We start from the raw sequence: 17370 nt of genomic DNA, 5'->3' as shown, positions 1-17370 counted from the left end.
CGTAAACACTCACAATGACATTGGCTGTCAATAACTGTGTGTGTGTGTGTGTGTGTATGTGTGGTGTGTTTGTGTGCATTCATACGGTAACACACAGTGATACACAGTGCCACAGTAACAGTGTCAGGGCAGGGCTGACAAAGGGAAGGGCCTGAAGTACATATGGAGTCACTGACAGTTTCACTGTGTGCTCCCTGCTACGGCTCACTGTCTGGACATACACCGCCTTCGGAAAGTATTCAGACCCCTTGACTTTATCCACATTTTGTTAGGTTACAGCCTTAGTGTAACATGTATTCGTTCTCATGTAATCGTTCTCCCCCCTCATCAATCTACGCTATACCCCATTATTACAAAGCAAAAACTTTTTTTTGTGCTAATTTTTGCAAATTTATATAACATTTAAAAAACTCTTATTACATTTACATAAGTATTCAGACCCTTCACTCAGTACTTTGTTGAATATCCTTTGGCAGCGATTACAGCCCTGAGTCTTCTTGGGTATAACGCTACAAGCTTGGCACACCTGTATTTGGGGAGTTTCTCTCATTCTTCTCTGCAGATCGTTTCAAGCTCTGTCAGGTTGGATGGGGAGTGTTGCTTCACAGCTATTTTCAGGTCTCTCCACAGGATTTTTTGTTGATGATTTAATCCATTTTAGAATAAGGCTCTGACTGTGCCTTTAAACAGCTTGGAAAATTCCAGAACATTATGTCAGGACTTTATAAGCTTCTGATAGGCTAATTGACATAACTTGAGTCAATTGAAGGTGTACCTGTGGATGTATTTCAAGGCCTACCTTCAAACTCAGTGCCTCTTTGCGTGACATCATGGGAAAATCAAAAGAAATCAGCCAAGACCTCAGAAAAAAATTTTAGACCCCCACTGGTTCATCCTTGGGAGCAGTTTCCAAACATCTGAAGGTACCACGCTCATCTGTACAAACAATAGTACGGAAGTATGAACACCATGGGACCACGCAGCTGTCACACCGCTCAAGAAGGAGACGCTTCCTGTCTCCTAGAGATGAACGTACTTTGTTGCGAAAAGTGCAAATCAATCCCAGAACAACAGCAAAGGATCTTGTGAAGATGCTGGAGGAAACAGATACACAAGTATCTATATACACAGTAAAAACTAGTCCTGTATCGATATAACCTGGAAGACCGCTCAGCAAGGAAGAGGCCACTGCTCCAAAACCACCATAAAAAACAGATTACGGTTTGCAACTGCACATGAGGACAAAGATCGTACTTTTTGGAGAAATATCCTCTGGTCTGATGAAACAAAAATAGAACTGTTTAGCCATAATGACCATCGTTATGTTTGAGAAAAAGGGGGAGGCTTGCAAGCCGAAGAACACCATCCCAACCGTGAAGCACGGGGGTGGCAGCATCATGTTGTGGGGGTGTTTTGCTGCAGGAGGGACTGGTGCACTTCACAAAATGGTTGGCACCATGAGGCAGGAGAATTATGTGGATAAATTGAAGCAACATATCAACATGTCACGTCCTGACCATAGAAAGTCTTTATTTTCTATTTTGGAGTAGTTCAGGGAGTGACTGGGGGGGTGTTCTAGTGTATTATTTCTATGTGTAGTCTAGTTTTTGTATTTCTATGTTGGCCTCGTATGGTTCCCAATCAGAGGCAGCTGTCTATCGTTGTCTCTGATTGGGGATCATATTTAGGTAGCCTTTTCCCACCTGTTGTTTGTGGGATCTTGTTTTTGTATTGGTGCTTTTGAGCCCTACAAGGCTGTATGTTCGTTTATTTGTTTCTCTTTATTGTTTTTGTTGCTGGTTCACATTCAAATAAATGATGATGAACCCAAATCATGCTGCGTCTTGGTCTACCCATTTCGACGATTGTTACAAGACATCAATCAGGAAGTTAAAGCTTGTTCGCAAATAGGTCTTCCAAATGGACAATGACCCCCCCCACCCCCATTCCAATGTTGTGGCAAAATGTCTTAAGGAAAAAAAGTTAAGTCAAGGTATTGGAGTGACCATCACAAAGCCCTGACTTCATTCCTATAGAAAATGTGTGGGCAGAACTCAAAACGTGTGTGCGAGCAAGGAAGCCTATAAACCTGACTCAGTTAGACCAGCTCTGTCAGGAGGAATGGGCCAAAATTCACCCAATTTATTGTGGGGAAGCTTGTGGAAGGCTACCTGAAAAGTTTGATCCAAGTTAAACAATTTAAAGGCAATGCTACCGAATACTATTTGAGTATATGTAAACTTCTGACCCACTGGGAATGTGATGAAAGAAATAAAAGCTGAAGTAAACTATTCTCTCTACTATTATTCTGACATTTCACGTTCTTAAAATAAAGTGGTGATCCTGACTGACCTAAGACAGCAATTTTTTTACTTGGATTAAATGTCAGGAATTGTGAAAATCTGAGTATATATGTATTTGGCTAAAGTGTATGTAAACTTCCAACTTCAACTGTATATATTTCTTATTTCCATTATTTTACTTTTAGATTTGTATTGTTGTGAATTGTTAGATATTACTGCACTGTTGGAGCTAGGAACACAAGTATTTCGTTACACCCGCAATAACATCTGCTAAATATGTGTATGTGACCAATGAAATTGTATTTGATACACACACACACACACACACACACACACACACACACACACACACACACACACACACACACACACACACACACACACACACACACACACACACACACACACACACACGCACACACACACACACACACACACACACACACACACACACACACACACACACACACACACACACACACACACACACACATACATATTCACGTATCAAATCAAATTATATTTTTCACATGAGCCGAATACAACAGTGAAATGCTTACAGACAGAAGTACACACACACATACACACACACGCATACACACGCACACATAGATACGCACACACAGTACGTAATGGCTATAGAGTAATCCTGTCAGGAATGTCAGGGTGCTTACACTTCTGTTCCTGATGTAATGTTCATCTTGATTTATACTGATTTGCTTAGCGTGTGCGTGTGTGTGTGTGTGTGTGTGTGTGTGTGTGTGTGTGTGTGTGTGTGTGTGTGTGTGTGTATGTCTGTGTGTGTGTGTGTGTGTGTACTATAGAGGGACAGATGGTGTGGTCAGCAGGGTGCAGGTGTATGTGGGCGGGTTTTTGCTACCTGCTGCGTCTCTGATTGGACAGAGAGAGGTCAGCTGTGACACTCTCGTCCTTCCCCCAGGCCACTGACCAAACCCGATATCAACGCGCACACACACATGAGTCTTAATACTGTCTTAATAAACTTTATCCCCAAAGGTCACTATGAACTCGCACCCAGTGACTTTCTTTTTTTCCTCACAAATTCCCGATCCCTATTGCCTACCACCCCCTTCTCAGGTATCATAATGTAGGCTGAAATAATTCCAATTTTACAACTGTGTTAGAGAGGGGGTGTGAACTGTGTAGCCGTCACTCACTGTGTATGTGATAGGTGAGTCATTTCAGCAAGCCATGACACCCATTATCTCAGATGTTTCTGAAAATTGTTTCTGTAGTTAGAAACAGATAAGATTAGCATTCCTGCGACATTATTTTGTCGAAGTATAATTTCATCCCTGAGAAATTAAGCTAATTGGTTATACTCAAATTGACCCTTTTCTAACAATGAGTAAGACAAAGAAATGATCAAAAGCCACCCAAAAACCCGTATACAATATCAGTTCTCTATGTCTGACAAGTAGGATGGAGCTGCGGCTTGGAGTATTGTTTCTTCATCCTATGTAATGCATTCTCAGTGAATTTGGCAATGTTTTTTATTCCCTGTTCAGAGAAATGTGTTATTGCAGTTATTAGGTGTATGTCCCATCATATGTCCCATCATCCATACATATTACCAGGTTCTGACCACTAGATTCCTCATGTCTAACTCATTGGTACTATATTTATTGAATATGATACGATTCCTGTAAATTAAAATGGCCAATTTGGATGCAATCAATTAGCTTACTTTGTCAGAGATTAAATTATATTTCAAAAACATAATGTTGCAGGAATGCTTTCAGAACAATCCGATACGGTGGTTGTCAAAACCCAGGTTTCAGATGAAAAACACACACACACATAAAATATAAACTGCAATGGGCTACATTTTTTTGAGAACATACTTGAAAATACACTACCCACTACAATCTGAATGCATTCTGGCCATTCAATCTCCCAAAAACAACATTGTCAAAAAAAGCATAGGTATAAATAAGTAACCTTTGAGGTTATACAATTCAAATTACATTCCAGAGAAGGATCATTTTGTGCTTTTTGTCAGTTTTTTTAAATGGTAGGATCTAACTTATACATTTGCTTTTATAATTCATGAAAATTGAGTATTTCATTTTAAAGGACAACAATATGCCAAATCTGTGTTGTGTTAGTGTGATCAGCACCTGTTGCTTAGTTACGGACATATGCATTCTGGTCTCAGAAACAGTTACATCTGTGTCTTCAAAATTAGAACATAACGCTGTGTGTGTGTGTGTGTGCGTGCGTGCGTGCGTGCGTGCGTGCGTGCGTGTGTGTGTGTGTGTGCATGTCTTTGTGTGTGTGCATTGTCACAATGCTGCATTCCAATGATCTATTGTGCTTATCTGAGAGCCCATTACAGCACTCAGTTCTAGGCTAACAACACACAGACACACAGACACACAGACTTGTGCCTCTGTGCCAACACGCTAGAGAAGCCCTGAGAAATGAAGGCTCCAAGTTTACCAAGTGTTAGCCCTGAGCGAGCAAGAGTTGAGGTTTACCAAGTATTAGCCCTGAGCCAGAAAGAGTCAAGGTTTACCAAGTGTTAGCCCTGAGCCAGAAAGAGTCAAGGTTAACCAAGCGTTAGCCCTGAGCCAGAAAGAGTCAAGGTTTACCAAGTGTTAGCCCTGAGCCAGAAAGTCAAGGTTAACCAAGAGTTAGCCCTGAGCCAGAAAGAGTCAAGGTTTACCAAGCGTTAGCCCTGAGCCACGAAGGGTCCAGGTTTATCAAGTGTTAGCCCTGAGCCAGAAAGAGTCAAGGTTTACCAAGTATTAGCCCTGAGCCAGAAAGAGTCAAGGTTTACCAAGTCTTATCCCTGAGCCACGAAGGGTCCAGGTTTACCAAGCGTTAGCCCTGAGCCAGAAAGAGTCAAGGTTTACCAAGTATTAGCCCTGAGCCAGAAAGAGTCAAGGTTTACCAAGTCTTATCCCTGAGCCACGAAGGGTCCAGGTTTACCAAGCGTTAGCCCTGAGCCAGAAAGAGTAAAGGTTTACCAAGTGTTAGCCCTGAGCCAGAAAGAGTCAAGGTTTAGCCCAAGTGTTAGCCCTAGAGCCAGAACGAGTCCAGGTTTAGCCAGAAAGAGTCAAGGTTAGCCCTGAGCCAGAAAGAGTCCAGGTTTACCAAGCGTTAGCCCTGAGCCACGAAGGGTCCAGGTTTACCAAGTGTTAGCCCTGAGCCAGAATGAGTCAAGGTTTACCAAGTATTATCCCTGAGCCAGAAAGAGTCAAGGTTTACCAAGTGTTAGCCCTGAGCCACGAAGGGTCCAGGTTTACCAAGCGTTAGCCCTGAGCCAGAAAGAGTCAAGGTTTACCAAGTGTTAGCCCTGAGCCAGAAAGAGTCAAGGTTTACCAAGTGTTAGCCCTGAGCCAGAAAGAGTCCAGGTTTACCAAGCGTTAGCCCTGAGCCAGGAAGGGTCCAGGTTTACCAAGTGTTAGCCCTGAGCCAGAATGAGTCAAGGTTTACCAAGTATTATCCCTGAGCCAGAAAGGGTCCAGGTTTACCAAGTGTTAGCCCTGAGCCACGAAGGGTCCAGGTTGACCAAGTGTTAGCCCTGAGCCAGGAAGAGGTCAAGGTTTGAGCCACAAGGGTCCAGGTTAGCACTGAGCCAGAAGGAGTCAAGGGTTGATGAAGGGTCCAGGTTTACCAAGTGTTAGCCCTGAGTCCAAGCAAGTTAGCCCTGAGCCCAGGTTTACCAAGTGTTAGCCCTGAGCCACGAAGGGTCCAGGTTTACCAAGTGTTAGCCCTGAGCCAGAAAGAGTCGAGGTTTACCAAGTGTTAGCCCTGAGCCAGAAAGATTCAAGGTTTACCAAGCGTTAGCCCTGAGCCACGAAGGGTCCAGGTTTACCAAGTGTTAGCCCTGAGCCACGAAGGGTCCAGGTTTACCAAGTGTTAGCCCTGAGCCATGAAGGGTCCAGGTTTACCAAGTATTAGCCCTGAGCCATGAAGGGTCCAGGTTTACCAAGTATTAGCCCTGAGCCATGAAGGGTCCAGGTTTACCAAGTGTTAGCCCTGAGCCACGAAGGGTCCAGGTTTACCAAGTGTTAGCCCTGAGCCACGAAGGGTCCAGGTTTACCAAGTGTTAGCCCTGAGCCACGAAGGGTCCAGGTTTACCAAGTGTTAGCCCTGAGCCATGAAGGGTCCAGGTTTACCAAGTGTTAGCCCTGAGCCACGAAGGGTCCAGGTTTACCAAGTGTTAGCCCTGAGCCATGAAGGGTCCAGGTTTACCAAGTGTTAGCCCTGAGCCATGAAGGGTCCAGGTTTTAGCCCTGAGCCATGAAGGGTCCAGGTTAGCCCTGAGCCATGAAGGGTCCAGGTTTACCAAGCATTAGCCCTGAGCCATGAAGGGTCCAGGTTTACCAAGTATTAGCCCTGAGCCATGAAGGGTCCAGGTTTACCAAGCATTAGCCCTGAGCCATGAAGGGTCCAGGTTTACCAAGTATTAGCCCTGAGCCATGAAGGGTCCAGGTTTACCAAGCATTAGCCCTGAGCCATGAAGGGTCCAGGTTTACCAAGTATTAGCCCTGAGCCATGAAGGGTCCAGGTTTACCAAGCATTAGCCCTGAGCCATGAAGGGTCCAGGTTTACCAAGCATTAGCCCTGAGCCATGAAGGGTCCAGGTTTACCAAGCATTAGCCCTGAGCCATGAAGGGTCCAGGTTTACCAAGCATTAGCCCTGAAGGAGCCATGAAGGGTCCAGGTTTACCAAGTGTTAGCCCTGAGCCATGAAGGGTCCAGGTTTAGCAAGTGTTAGCCCTGAGCCATGAAGGGTCCAGGTTTACCAAGTGTTAGCCCTGAGCCATGAAGGGTCCAGGTTCCAAGTGTTAGCCCTGAGCCATGAAGGGTCCAGGTTTACCAAGTGTTAGCCCTGAGCCATGAAGGGTCCAGGTTTACCAAGTGTTAGCCCTGAGCCATGAAGGGTCCAGGTTTACCAAGTGTTAGCCCTGAGCCATGAAGGGTCCAGGTTTACCAAGTATTAGCCCTGAGCCATGAAGGGTCCAGGGTTAGCCCTGAGCCATGAAGGGTCCAGGTTTACCAAGCATTAGCCCTGAAGGGTCCCCAAGTGTTAGCCCTGAGAAGGGTCCAGGTTTAGCCCATGAAGGGTCCAGGTGCATTAGCCCTGAGCCATGAAGGGTCCAGGTTTACCAAGTGTTAGCCCTGAGCCACGAAGGGTCCCAGGTTAGCCCTGAGCCATGAAGTGTCCAGGTTTACCAAGTATTAGCCCTGAGCCATGAAGGGTCCAGGTTTACCAAGCATTAGCCCTGAGCCATGAAGGGTCCAGGGTCCAGGTTTTGAGCCATGAAGGGTCCAGGTTTACCAAGCCCTGAGCCATGAAGGGTCCAGGTTTACCAAGTGTTAGCCCTGAGCCACGAAGGGTCCAGGTTTACCAAGCATTAGCCCTGAGCCATGAAGGGTCCAGGTTTACCAAGTGTTAGCCCTGAGCCATGAAGGGTCCAGGTTTACCAAGTGTTAGCCCTGAGCCATGAAGGGTCCAGGTTTACCAAGTGTTAGCCCAAGTTAGCCCTGAGCCATGAAGGGTCCAGGTTTTAGCCCTGAGCCATGAAGTCCAGGTTTACCAAGGTTTTGAGCCACGAAGGGTCCAGGTTTGTTAGCCCTGAGCCATGAAGGGTCCAGGTTTACCAAGTGTTAGCCCTGAGCCATGAAGGGTCCAGGTTTACCAAGTGTTAGCCCTGAGCCATGAAGGGTCCAGGTTTACCAAGTGTTAGCCCTGAGCCATGAAGGGTCCAGGTTTACCAAGTGTTAGCCCAAGTGTTAGCCCTGAGCCATGAAGGGTCCAGGTTTCCAGGTTAGCCCTGAGCCATGAAGGGTCCAGGTTTACCAAGTGTTAGCCCTGAGCCATGAAGGGTCCAGGTTTACCAAGTGTTAGCCCTGAGCCATGAAGGGTCCAGGTTTACCAAGTGTTAGCCCTGAGCCATGAAGGGTCCAGGTTTACCAAGTGTTAGCCCTGAGCCATGAAGGGTCCAGGTTTACCAAGTGTTAGCCCTGAGCCATGAAGGGTCCAGGTTTACCAAGTGTTAGCCCTGAGCCATGAAGGGTCCAGGTTTACCAAGCATTAGCCCTGAGCCACGAAGGGTCCAGGTTTACCAAGTATTAGCACCAGTGGAAGGTTTGTGCCTGGTCTTGTATAACTGCAGTAATGGTTGAATCACCCTGCAATCACCTTAAGATCATTAGTAATATCTGTCTTTGGACCATGTATGTATGTCTACTGGCTTGTGTGCTTGCATGTGAATGTATGTATGTCTACTGGCTTGTGTGCTTGCATGTGAATGTATATGTGCGTGTGTTCGTGCACGCGCTCCAGGTATCCGCCACTGGCCACAGCAGTGTTAATATTCCACACACACTGGGCGCGGCCTGAGACCATTAATCATGTTTGTGAATGTCTAATCTCAATGTTATTTGGTCGGTTTCATTTTCCCGGCTGTCTAGAAGATTTACAATGGTGTGCAGAGGAGAGGTGTATGTGTGTGTGTGTGTGTGGGTGTGTCAGTGCGTTTGTTTTAGGTAGAATAGCCTGTAATGTAATGGGTTATGTTGCTGGATGTACTTTGTGTGTTTAGTTGTTGTGTGTATGTTAAGGCGGTGTGTGTTAGAGTGCATGTGTTTGTGTATGTGTGAGTGTGAGTGTGTGAGTGGTCTAGTGGCTTGACCAGGTTACAGGGGAAGCGTCTCTGTCCGTTTCCATGATGACAACAAGTGGCCTATTGAGATGTATCCATCCTGGTGATGCTATCTGATTATAGAGAGGTAGAGGGAAAGGAAGAACCCTGGGGGATCGTCAACTCTAACATATCCCCCCCACACACATCAGATGACCATATATCAGATGACTGTCTGCTGGGTTTGTGGATCCAACAGTGGTCACAGAGAGTCTTGGGGTGTCTGTGGAGGTACAATCACATATATGGATACTACAATAGACTATCTATGCATCTGTGGGCTATTTCCACTATCTTTCTGTAGACTAAACTACAGACGAGAAGAGAAGGAATAAAATGTACCTTGCTCTTCTTCATCGGATTGGGAGTCAGCTACACAGCATTTTGAGTAGAGGAAAGATATATTACATGTGAAAGACATCGAAAGCGACAAAAATAGATTTGGTGGAACTATGCACATACTACAGTGAAAGATGTACAAAGCTCGTTATGTACTTAAACAGAGTCAAAACTACAACAGGCCCTTATACCAACTACTACACAGTGCTAACCATGACTATACCCTCTGCCACTACGCCTAAACACTAAGCACCAGTTTCCAGGATTGATCAAGACATTTAAATTGTTTTAATTGCTTAATCTGTGTCTGGGAAACCATCTCTTAAGAGTTTCTATTATACAGTAAAAATGCCTGGAGTCTGTAGAGTTGCACAGCTGTGTTTACCTTCTGATCCCTGAGAAACACCATTCTCTACAGGACAGAGAGTACGACAAGACCATGTTAATCCATACTATCTGTTTTATTACAGCCCTTGTCTGAAGGCTACAAAACCACTTCACAGCTCACCCGACATACCAAACAACTAAGAGCGTTAGCCTAGCCACAATGCTAATCCTCAGGGGGAAGGCTAGCTAGCTATGCTACCAAACACACAGTGGGCTATGAGAGGAGAGTTATCATGCAGGCCTGTTGGTTTTACCCAATCTCAGGGCCTCATACAGGTGTTGCTCTGTCGTCACAGGATGAAGGGATGAGAGAGTGACAAGAGAAGAATAGGGGGGATGATGAAAGTGAGGAGAGATGTGAGTGAGTAAATGGAGGTTCAACAACAAAGTAAGTCAGGGACACCACTCTACAAAACCAGGCACTTGAAATAACAGCTGTAACAGATAAAGCTGGTTAAAGTAGGTCATTGATGTTTAAAGTGAATAGTACTCTTACAGTGTAAAAGGTAGAAGACAACCTTCTTTATTCTTACTACGGGGGTGGGGGAGAGTATCCCTATCCTTCCATGGCATACCTTCACACTGAAACTGAACATGTGCTCTGGCATCTGCCAACCTTTCTCCCCAGGAATATAGCACGGTAGAGAAGGTTCCTGTCTTTCCCCCTCCTCTTTTCTCATCCTCTCTTTCCCCAGTGTAAATGAGGCCTGTAACTATTAGCAACTCATCCATTCATGAATGCAGATGAGACGGAATGTATTATGAATCAAAGTGGAGACCATCCATCCACAGGGCCTCGGGTCACAACACCCCTCTATGCACTGTGAGGTGGACTGGTCACTACGGGTTAGCAGCAACAAGACCAGGTGGAGACAAGCAAAACTGAAGAGTGAAAAAAAGATTTTTGCCTTCTAATTGGCATTCGATACAGCTTATATCCATGAACTAGAGTGGAAAGAACTACTGGGTGGGCCAGTCTGCTATGTGGGTGGCCCTATGCCCTCCCAGGCCTACATATGGCTGCGCTGTTGTCCAGTCAATCTATAGATTAGGGCCAAATGTATTTACATTTATTGAATTCCTTATATGAACTGTAACTATATACAGTGCCTTGCGAAAGTATTCGGCCCCATTGAACTTTGCGACCTTTTGCCACATTTCAGGCTTCAAACATAAAGATATAAAACTGTATTTTTTTGTGAAGAATCAACAACAAGTGGGACACAATCACGAAGTGGAACGAAATTTATTGGATATTTCAAACTTTTTTTAACAAATCAAAAACTGAAAAATTGGGCGTGCAAAATTATTCAGCCCCTTTACTTTCAGTGCAGCAAACTCTCTCCAGAAGTTCAGTGAGGATCTCTGAATGATCCAATGTTGACCTAAATGACTAATGATGATAAATACAATCCACCTGTGTGTAATCAAGTCTTCGTATAAATGCACTTGCACTGTGATAGTCTCAGAGGTCCGTTAAAAGCGCAGAGAGCATCATGAAGAACAAGGAACACACCAGGCAGGTCCGAGATACTGTTGTGAAGAAGTTTAAAGCCGGATTTGGATACAAAAAGATTTCCCAAGCTTTAAACATCCCAAGGAGCACTGTGCAAGCGATAATATTGAAATGGAAGGAGTATCAGACCACTGCAAATCTACCAAGACCTGGCCGTCCCTCTAAAATTTCAGCTCATACAAGGAGAAGACTGATCAGAGATGCAGCCAAGAGGCCCATGATCACTCTGGATGAACTGCAGAGATCTACAGCTGAGGTGGGAGACTCTGTCCATAGGACAACAATCAGTCGTATATTGCACAAATCTGGCCTTTATGGAAGAGTGGCAAGAAGAAAGCCATTTCTTAAAGATATCCATAAAAAGTGTCATTTAAAGTTTGCCACAAGCCACCTGGGAGACACACCAAACATGTGGAAGAAGGTGCTCTGGTCAGATGAAACCAAAATGGAACTTTTTTGGCAACAATGCAAAACGTTATGTTTGGCGTAAAAGCAACACAGCTCATCACTCCTGAACACACCATCCCCACTGTCAAACATGGTGGTGGCAGCATCATGGTTTGGGCCTGCTTTTCTTCAGCAGGGACAGGGAAGATGGTTAAAATTGATGGGAAGATGGATGGAGCCAAATACAGGACCATTCTGGAAGAAAACCTGATGGAGTCTGCAAAAGACCTGAGACTGGGATGGAGATTTGTCTTCCAACAAGACAATGATCCAAAACATAAAGCAAAATCTACAATGGAATGGTTCAAAAATAAACATATCCAGGTGTTAGAATGGCCAAGTCAAAGTCCAGACCTGAATCCAATCGAGAATCTGTGGAAAGAACTGAAAACTGCTGTTCACAAATGCTCTCCATCCAACCTCACTGAGCTCGAGCTGTTTTGCAAGGAGGAATGGGAAAAAATGTCAGTCTCTCGATGTGCAAAACTGATAGAGACATACCCAAGCGACTTACAGCTGTAATCGCAGCAAAAGGTGGCGCTACAAAGTATTAACTTAAGGGGGCTGACTAATTTTGCACGCCCAATTTTTCAGTTTTTGATTTGTTAAAAAAGTTTGAAATATCCAATAAATGTCGTTCCATGTCGTTCTTCATGATTGTGTCCCACTTGTTGTTGATTCTTCACAAAACAATACAGTTGTATATCTTTATGTTTGAAGCCTGAAATGTGGCAAAAGGTCGCAAAGTTCAAGGGGGCCGAATACTTTCGCAAGGCACTGTATTTTTTCAGTATACATGGAATCAAAAAGGGGTCTCCTTGGAACCAAAAGGGTTCTCCTTGGAACCAAAAGGGCTCTCCTATGGCGACAGCCGAAAAACCCTGTCGGAACCCTTTTTTCTAAGAGTATACAGTTAGAGCCATGCTGGTCGTTATTATGCAACCCTGCCAGATGGCTCAGTTGGCTGGAGCGTGGTGCGTCAACTCCAAGGTTGTGGGTTCAATTCCAGCCTGATCCAAATGTACTGACTGAGAGCATATGCTACACACAGTGTCATGTATTGTCATTCAAATTCACACAGACTGGTGTGTAACAGCACTGTTGACTTCATTCTCAATACAATGTACAGTATGATTTATCAGGTTTGTGGCCATGTGAATAACCTTGAACAAAGCATAAAATTAGCAAAAAGGTGAATGCATTTAATTGTGTATGTATGTTCAACAGAGATGGAAAGTTCTGTGGGTGGGAGAAGGGATTTACTCATCATGTCATTATTATCAGACTGGGTCCCTGAGTTCCTCTATTCATAGTACTCACCACACTGTGTTGTTTTCCACATCTGCCTGGGCGTCATAAACAACAATAGTTTGCATCAACATCAAACACACAGTCTAGGGGCGGGAGTGTCTCATTCCAGGATATGGGGTACAGAGGAAAGTGGTATCTGTGGCTTCAGGGAGAGGTGGTTGTGGGTGTGTGTCTAAGAGACTGTAGGAGAGTAAAAGCAGTGAACACATTTCACCCTATAGGGATGTGTAGAAGAGTGAAGATAAACTACTTTGCACACGGAAGAAGAATCACTCTGAGGAGGGAGTACGAGGTAGGTGTATTCAGCCCCTAACCCCTACCCCCTCTGTACTTGTGAATATCTAGAAGGCTTTGATAGATGTAAATTACATCACACTGCTTGCTTGGTGAGCACTGCTTCCTCCAATTCAGATCATACTGAGACTCAAACCCAGGAACTCTGCCTCGCCAACCCTCGTGACCGCCCTCCTGAAGCGTCTTACCCAGGTAGTGTAAGTGGGGGAGGAGGTAGTGTAAGTGGAGACACTTCAGGCTGAGGAGTGAGTTTCACAGATCCTCATGTGCTACATAAGCAATATGGTGACAAAATCCAGCAGAGCTATTACAATATTGGTTACACCTATCAAATCCTATCAAATCCTATCAAATGTGCATATGGGTTAAGGGCTAGGCGTCAGTTTAGGATTGGGCAATAGAGGCCATGCACTGAAAGGCAGCAACTTATGTAGAATACACACACACCGACTGTACACACACACACTCCCTCCTCAACCAACAACCAAACACTACAGTTGTCTGGGGAACGAGAGGTGTGGGTTTGGATATAGAGGAGATTGGGAGAGAGAGAGACGGGGTGACAGTAATGTTGGAAAATGTTGTGTCGTTTTACCTTCTATGTCATTAGAGTCATAGTCTGGAGTGAGGCATGGATGGAGAAGAGAACACACAGACACCATGACTACAGCACCATTAGGATTAGGAGCTGCAGAATACATAGACAGCCATGACAACGCTGATGAAGAAAGACTGACTTTAAAAGCACTTCAGATGCATTAGATAACAAATGTACCACTCTCCAGGGGTGAAGTGACATTACAGAGGCATGAACAGAACGAGAGCAGTGGAGTGACCATGTCATGTAAGTATAATGTATGGATGACCCGTCCTGCTAGCGCTGTAGTACCTCTACTGTTAAACACAGCTTCTGTCACATTCATTTACCTACATACACCTGTGACAAGAGTAGTGGAAGTGGTTTGGTGAACCACGCTCGTGTGATGTCTGACCTTGCCTAAGACTAGAGACTAGAGCCAGACTTAATCAGCATATAGATTTTCACATTATTTTATAGAAATAATACAAGTTTGTGTTCCCAATGCAAGAGTAAGATTTGTTGGTTTCATAAAATGAGATATGTCTGTTTTATCATTCTAAATTCCTTCCTACATCTGAGACCTTTAGAGTTTAATAAAAACACATGTGAAAAGTGGTTTTACCAGGAAATGACAGGTCCTTATAACCACTTTATAAACAGTCATAGTGTACTAACCTTTCACTCTCTCTCCACGGTTCAGCTGGATCTCTCCCTCGCCCTGTGGCGTGTACGGTTTGACCACGATGAAGGTACGTCCCGGTACGGCGCTGTAGAGTTTTCGCTTGGGCCCGCTGGCACCGGCAATGGCAGGAGGGGTGTGGGTGGGGGGACTGGGGTCCCGTTGCACCGTACCCGGGCTGTAAACAAACACATAGGTTACCGTGGTAATGCCAGGCAGCTGGTAGCCGAAACCGGTGGTTACCGACATGGTCGGTCGCCAAGGGGACAGTAACACCGCAACAACCTGACGGTTGTCACAGTGACCGGTTGTAAGATAAGTCTGTCCGAGTGGTCAACAGTCAACGGTCCCAAAGCAAACCTTGAGGGAAAGTCATGGGATGAGAGGTCACGCCTCCTCCCCTCCTTCTCTAAATCCTTCTCTCTGTTGTTCTTCCTCTTATTCCGTTACAGCAAACAAAATCCCCCTGTCCCACCCCCTCCACCCCTCTTCTCCTCTCCTCTCGGTTCTCTCCGAGGCAGGAGAAGTAGTGTTAATGGTTAACAGTAACGGAATCGTTCCCTTCTCTGTCGCTCAGATCCTTCTGGCAGTCCCCTTTGGTCACACATATCCTGAGCTCCCGCTCTGACCGAATAGCCCTCCAGAGAGGGGAAGAGATCCCTGCGTCTTTACAGCCTCCAGTGCTCCAGGCTGAGTTACAGATCCCACCTACTCCCCTGGCTCTGGAGGTCTAGGTCCTGCCGTGGAGGAGAGGGAGAGAGGCTGGCTCTGCTCCCCAACCAAGACTCCTTCTCCTGGGAGTCCCTCTCCACTCCCCTCCACCCCTCACACACACGTGCCCGCTCACACACACTCACACAAGCATACACACTGGTGCCGACGCTGCTGCTAACCCTGCTGCTGCTACCACTACTGCACTTGGCATCTCCCCTCCCCTCTGACGGCTCACACACACTCACACAGCTCTCTCCGAGCATTCTACCCAACACACAAGCAGGCTGCCCCCTCTGCTACTGCGAACACTATACCTCCACTAGAACAACATACGCTAGCAACAGCTTGTCGCGAACACAGTGTGCCGACATACACACACACACGCCCCACAGCACCATTGATCTCCTCCCGCCTGTCTGCCTGTGTGTGTGCATGCGCCACTGCTCCCCGGGGCAGGTTGATGTGTGATGGGGGGGGGGGGTTGTTGCTGGCTTAATTGTTGCTGGCAATCTACCTCCTCTTGAATCGCCTTGAAACACCTTTTCTCTCTCCCCCTTTCTGCCCCATCTCTCTGTCTCTCTCTCTCTACCTTCCCTCCATCTCTCTGTCTCTCTCTCTCTACCTTCCCTCCATCTCTCTGTCTCTCTCTCTCTACCTTCCCTCCATTTCTCTGAGGGAGGCGTCTGGTGAATTCTAATAGAGCTAAAGCAGAGGTTCTCCTGGTATTCATTCATCACTACTGCTGCAGCTGTGTGTGTGTGTGTGTGTGTGTGTGTGTGTGTGTGTGTGTGTGTGTGTGTGTGTGTGTGTGTGTGTGTGTGTGTGTGTGTGTGTGTGTGTGTGTGTGTGTGTGTGTGTGTGTGTGTGTGTGTGTGTGTGTGTGTGTGTGCGTACATGTGAGCTCCACCCTGTATCATACTGCTGCCTGTTTGTCTGTGTCCTCAACACTCACCCTCCCATCCTTCTTACAGCTGCTTTTCTCCACTCTCCCCCTTCTCTCTGCTTTATCTTTGGTCTTGCAAAATCATGGATACAGTGATTCATGAATCAATCTGTTTTTATCTTGCATCTGTGTGCTTATGTGTGTTTGTCTGTGTGACTTTGTTTACATGTGTGTACATTGTGGGTATCATGTGACATGTGTCTGTGTGAAAACCCCTCACTCTATATATACCCCTCCCCTCTCCCTTTCTGTCTTTCCCTTCTTCCTGTCTCTCCCTTTCTGTCTCTGTGTCGTATCAATCACTCGTAACCCTTTATTCATTCATTCTCCTCTCTCCATCTTTCCCGCTTCCTCGTCTCTCTCCCCTTTTCTCTCCCTCTCTCTCCCTCTACCCTTCTCACTCTCCTTCGAAGCAGCGGCTTGCTGACGGTTTTCCAATTACCTCGGGACTGAGCGGAGGGAGAGGAGGAGAGAGGAGAGGAGGAGGAGAGAGAGAGAAAGAGAGAGGGAGAGAGAGAGAGAGTGGAGAGGCTGAGGTGGCTGCCTGCCGCATGTTAATGACTGAGCCCAGGACACTCCACCCTCCGCACACTGAATACAACACAGAGTAAAATGGAGTGGGGGAGGCAGAGAGGGAGGGAAGGAGGGAGGGAGGGAGGGAGGGAGGGAGGGAGGGAGGGAGGGAGGGAGGGGAGGGCAGGGCAGGGCAGGGCAGGGCAGGGCAGGGCAGAGAGGGAGGGAGGGAGGGAGGGAGGGAGGGAGGGAGGGAGGGAGGGAGGGAGGGAGGGAGGGGGAGGGAGGGAGGGAGGGAGGGAGGGCAGGGCAGGGTAGAGAGATGGAGGGAGGGAAGGAGGGAGGGCAGGGCAGAGAGGGAGGGAGGGAGGGAGGGAGGGAGGGAGGGAGGGAGGGAGGGGGAGGGAGGGAGGGAGGGAGGGGAGGGAGGGAGGGAGGGAGGGAGGGCAGAGAGGGAGGGAGGGCAGGGCAGAGAGGGGAGGGAGGGCAGAGAGGGAGGGAGGGCAGAGAGGGAGGGAGGGAGGGAGGGAGGGAGGGAGGGAGGGAGGGAGGGAGGGAGGGAGGGAGGGAGGGAGGGAGGGAGGGAGGGAGGGAGGGAGGGAGGGAGGGAGGGAGGGAGGCAGAGAGGGAGGGAGGGAGGGAGGGAGGGAGGGAGGGAGGGAGG

The 17370-nt window shown here is 46.7% G+C and overlaps 1 protein-coding gene across 1 annotated transcript in view; it reads right to left on the bottom strand.

Moving 5' to 3' along the window:
* LOC118396267 (SH3 and multiple ankyrin repeat domains protein 3-like) overlaps nt 1-17370 on the bottom strand; it is a 260761-nt gene that overhangs the window by 83859 nt on the left and 159532 nt on the right. The window contains exon 12 of the mRNA XM_052467006.1: nt 14533-14714. Within this exon, the coding sequence (XP_052322966.1) occupies nt 14533-14714 (182 nt within the window). The remainder of the gene's footprint in view (nt 1-14532; nt 14715-17370) is intronic.

This window comes from Oncorhynchus keta, chromosome 17 (genome assembly GCF_023373465.1).
Source record: "Oncorhynchus keta strain PuntledgeMale-10-30-2019 chromosome 17, Oket_V2, whole genome shotgun sequence".
Classification (NCBI taxonomy): Eukaryota; Metazoa; Chordata; class Actinopteri; order Salmoniformes; family Salmonidae; genus Oncorhynchus; species Oncorhynchus keta.
This window is presented reverse-complemented; position numbering and strand designations above follow the sequence as displayed.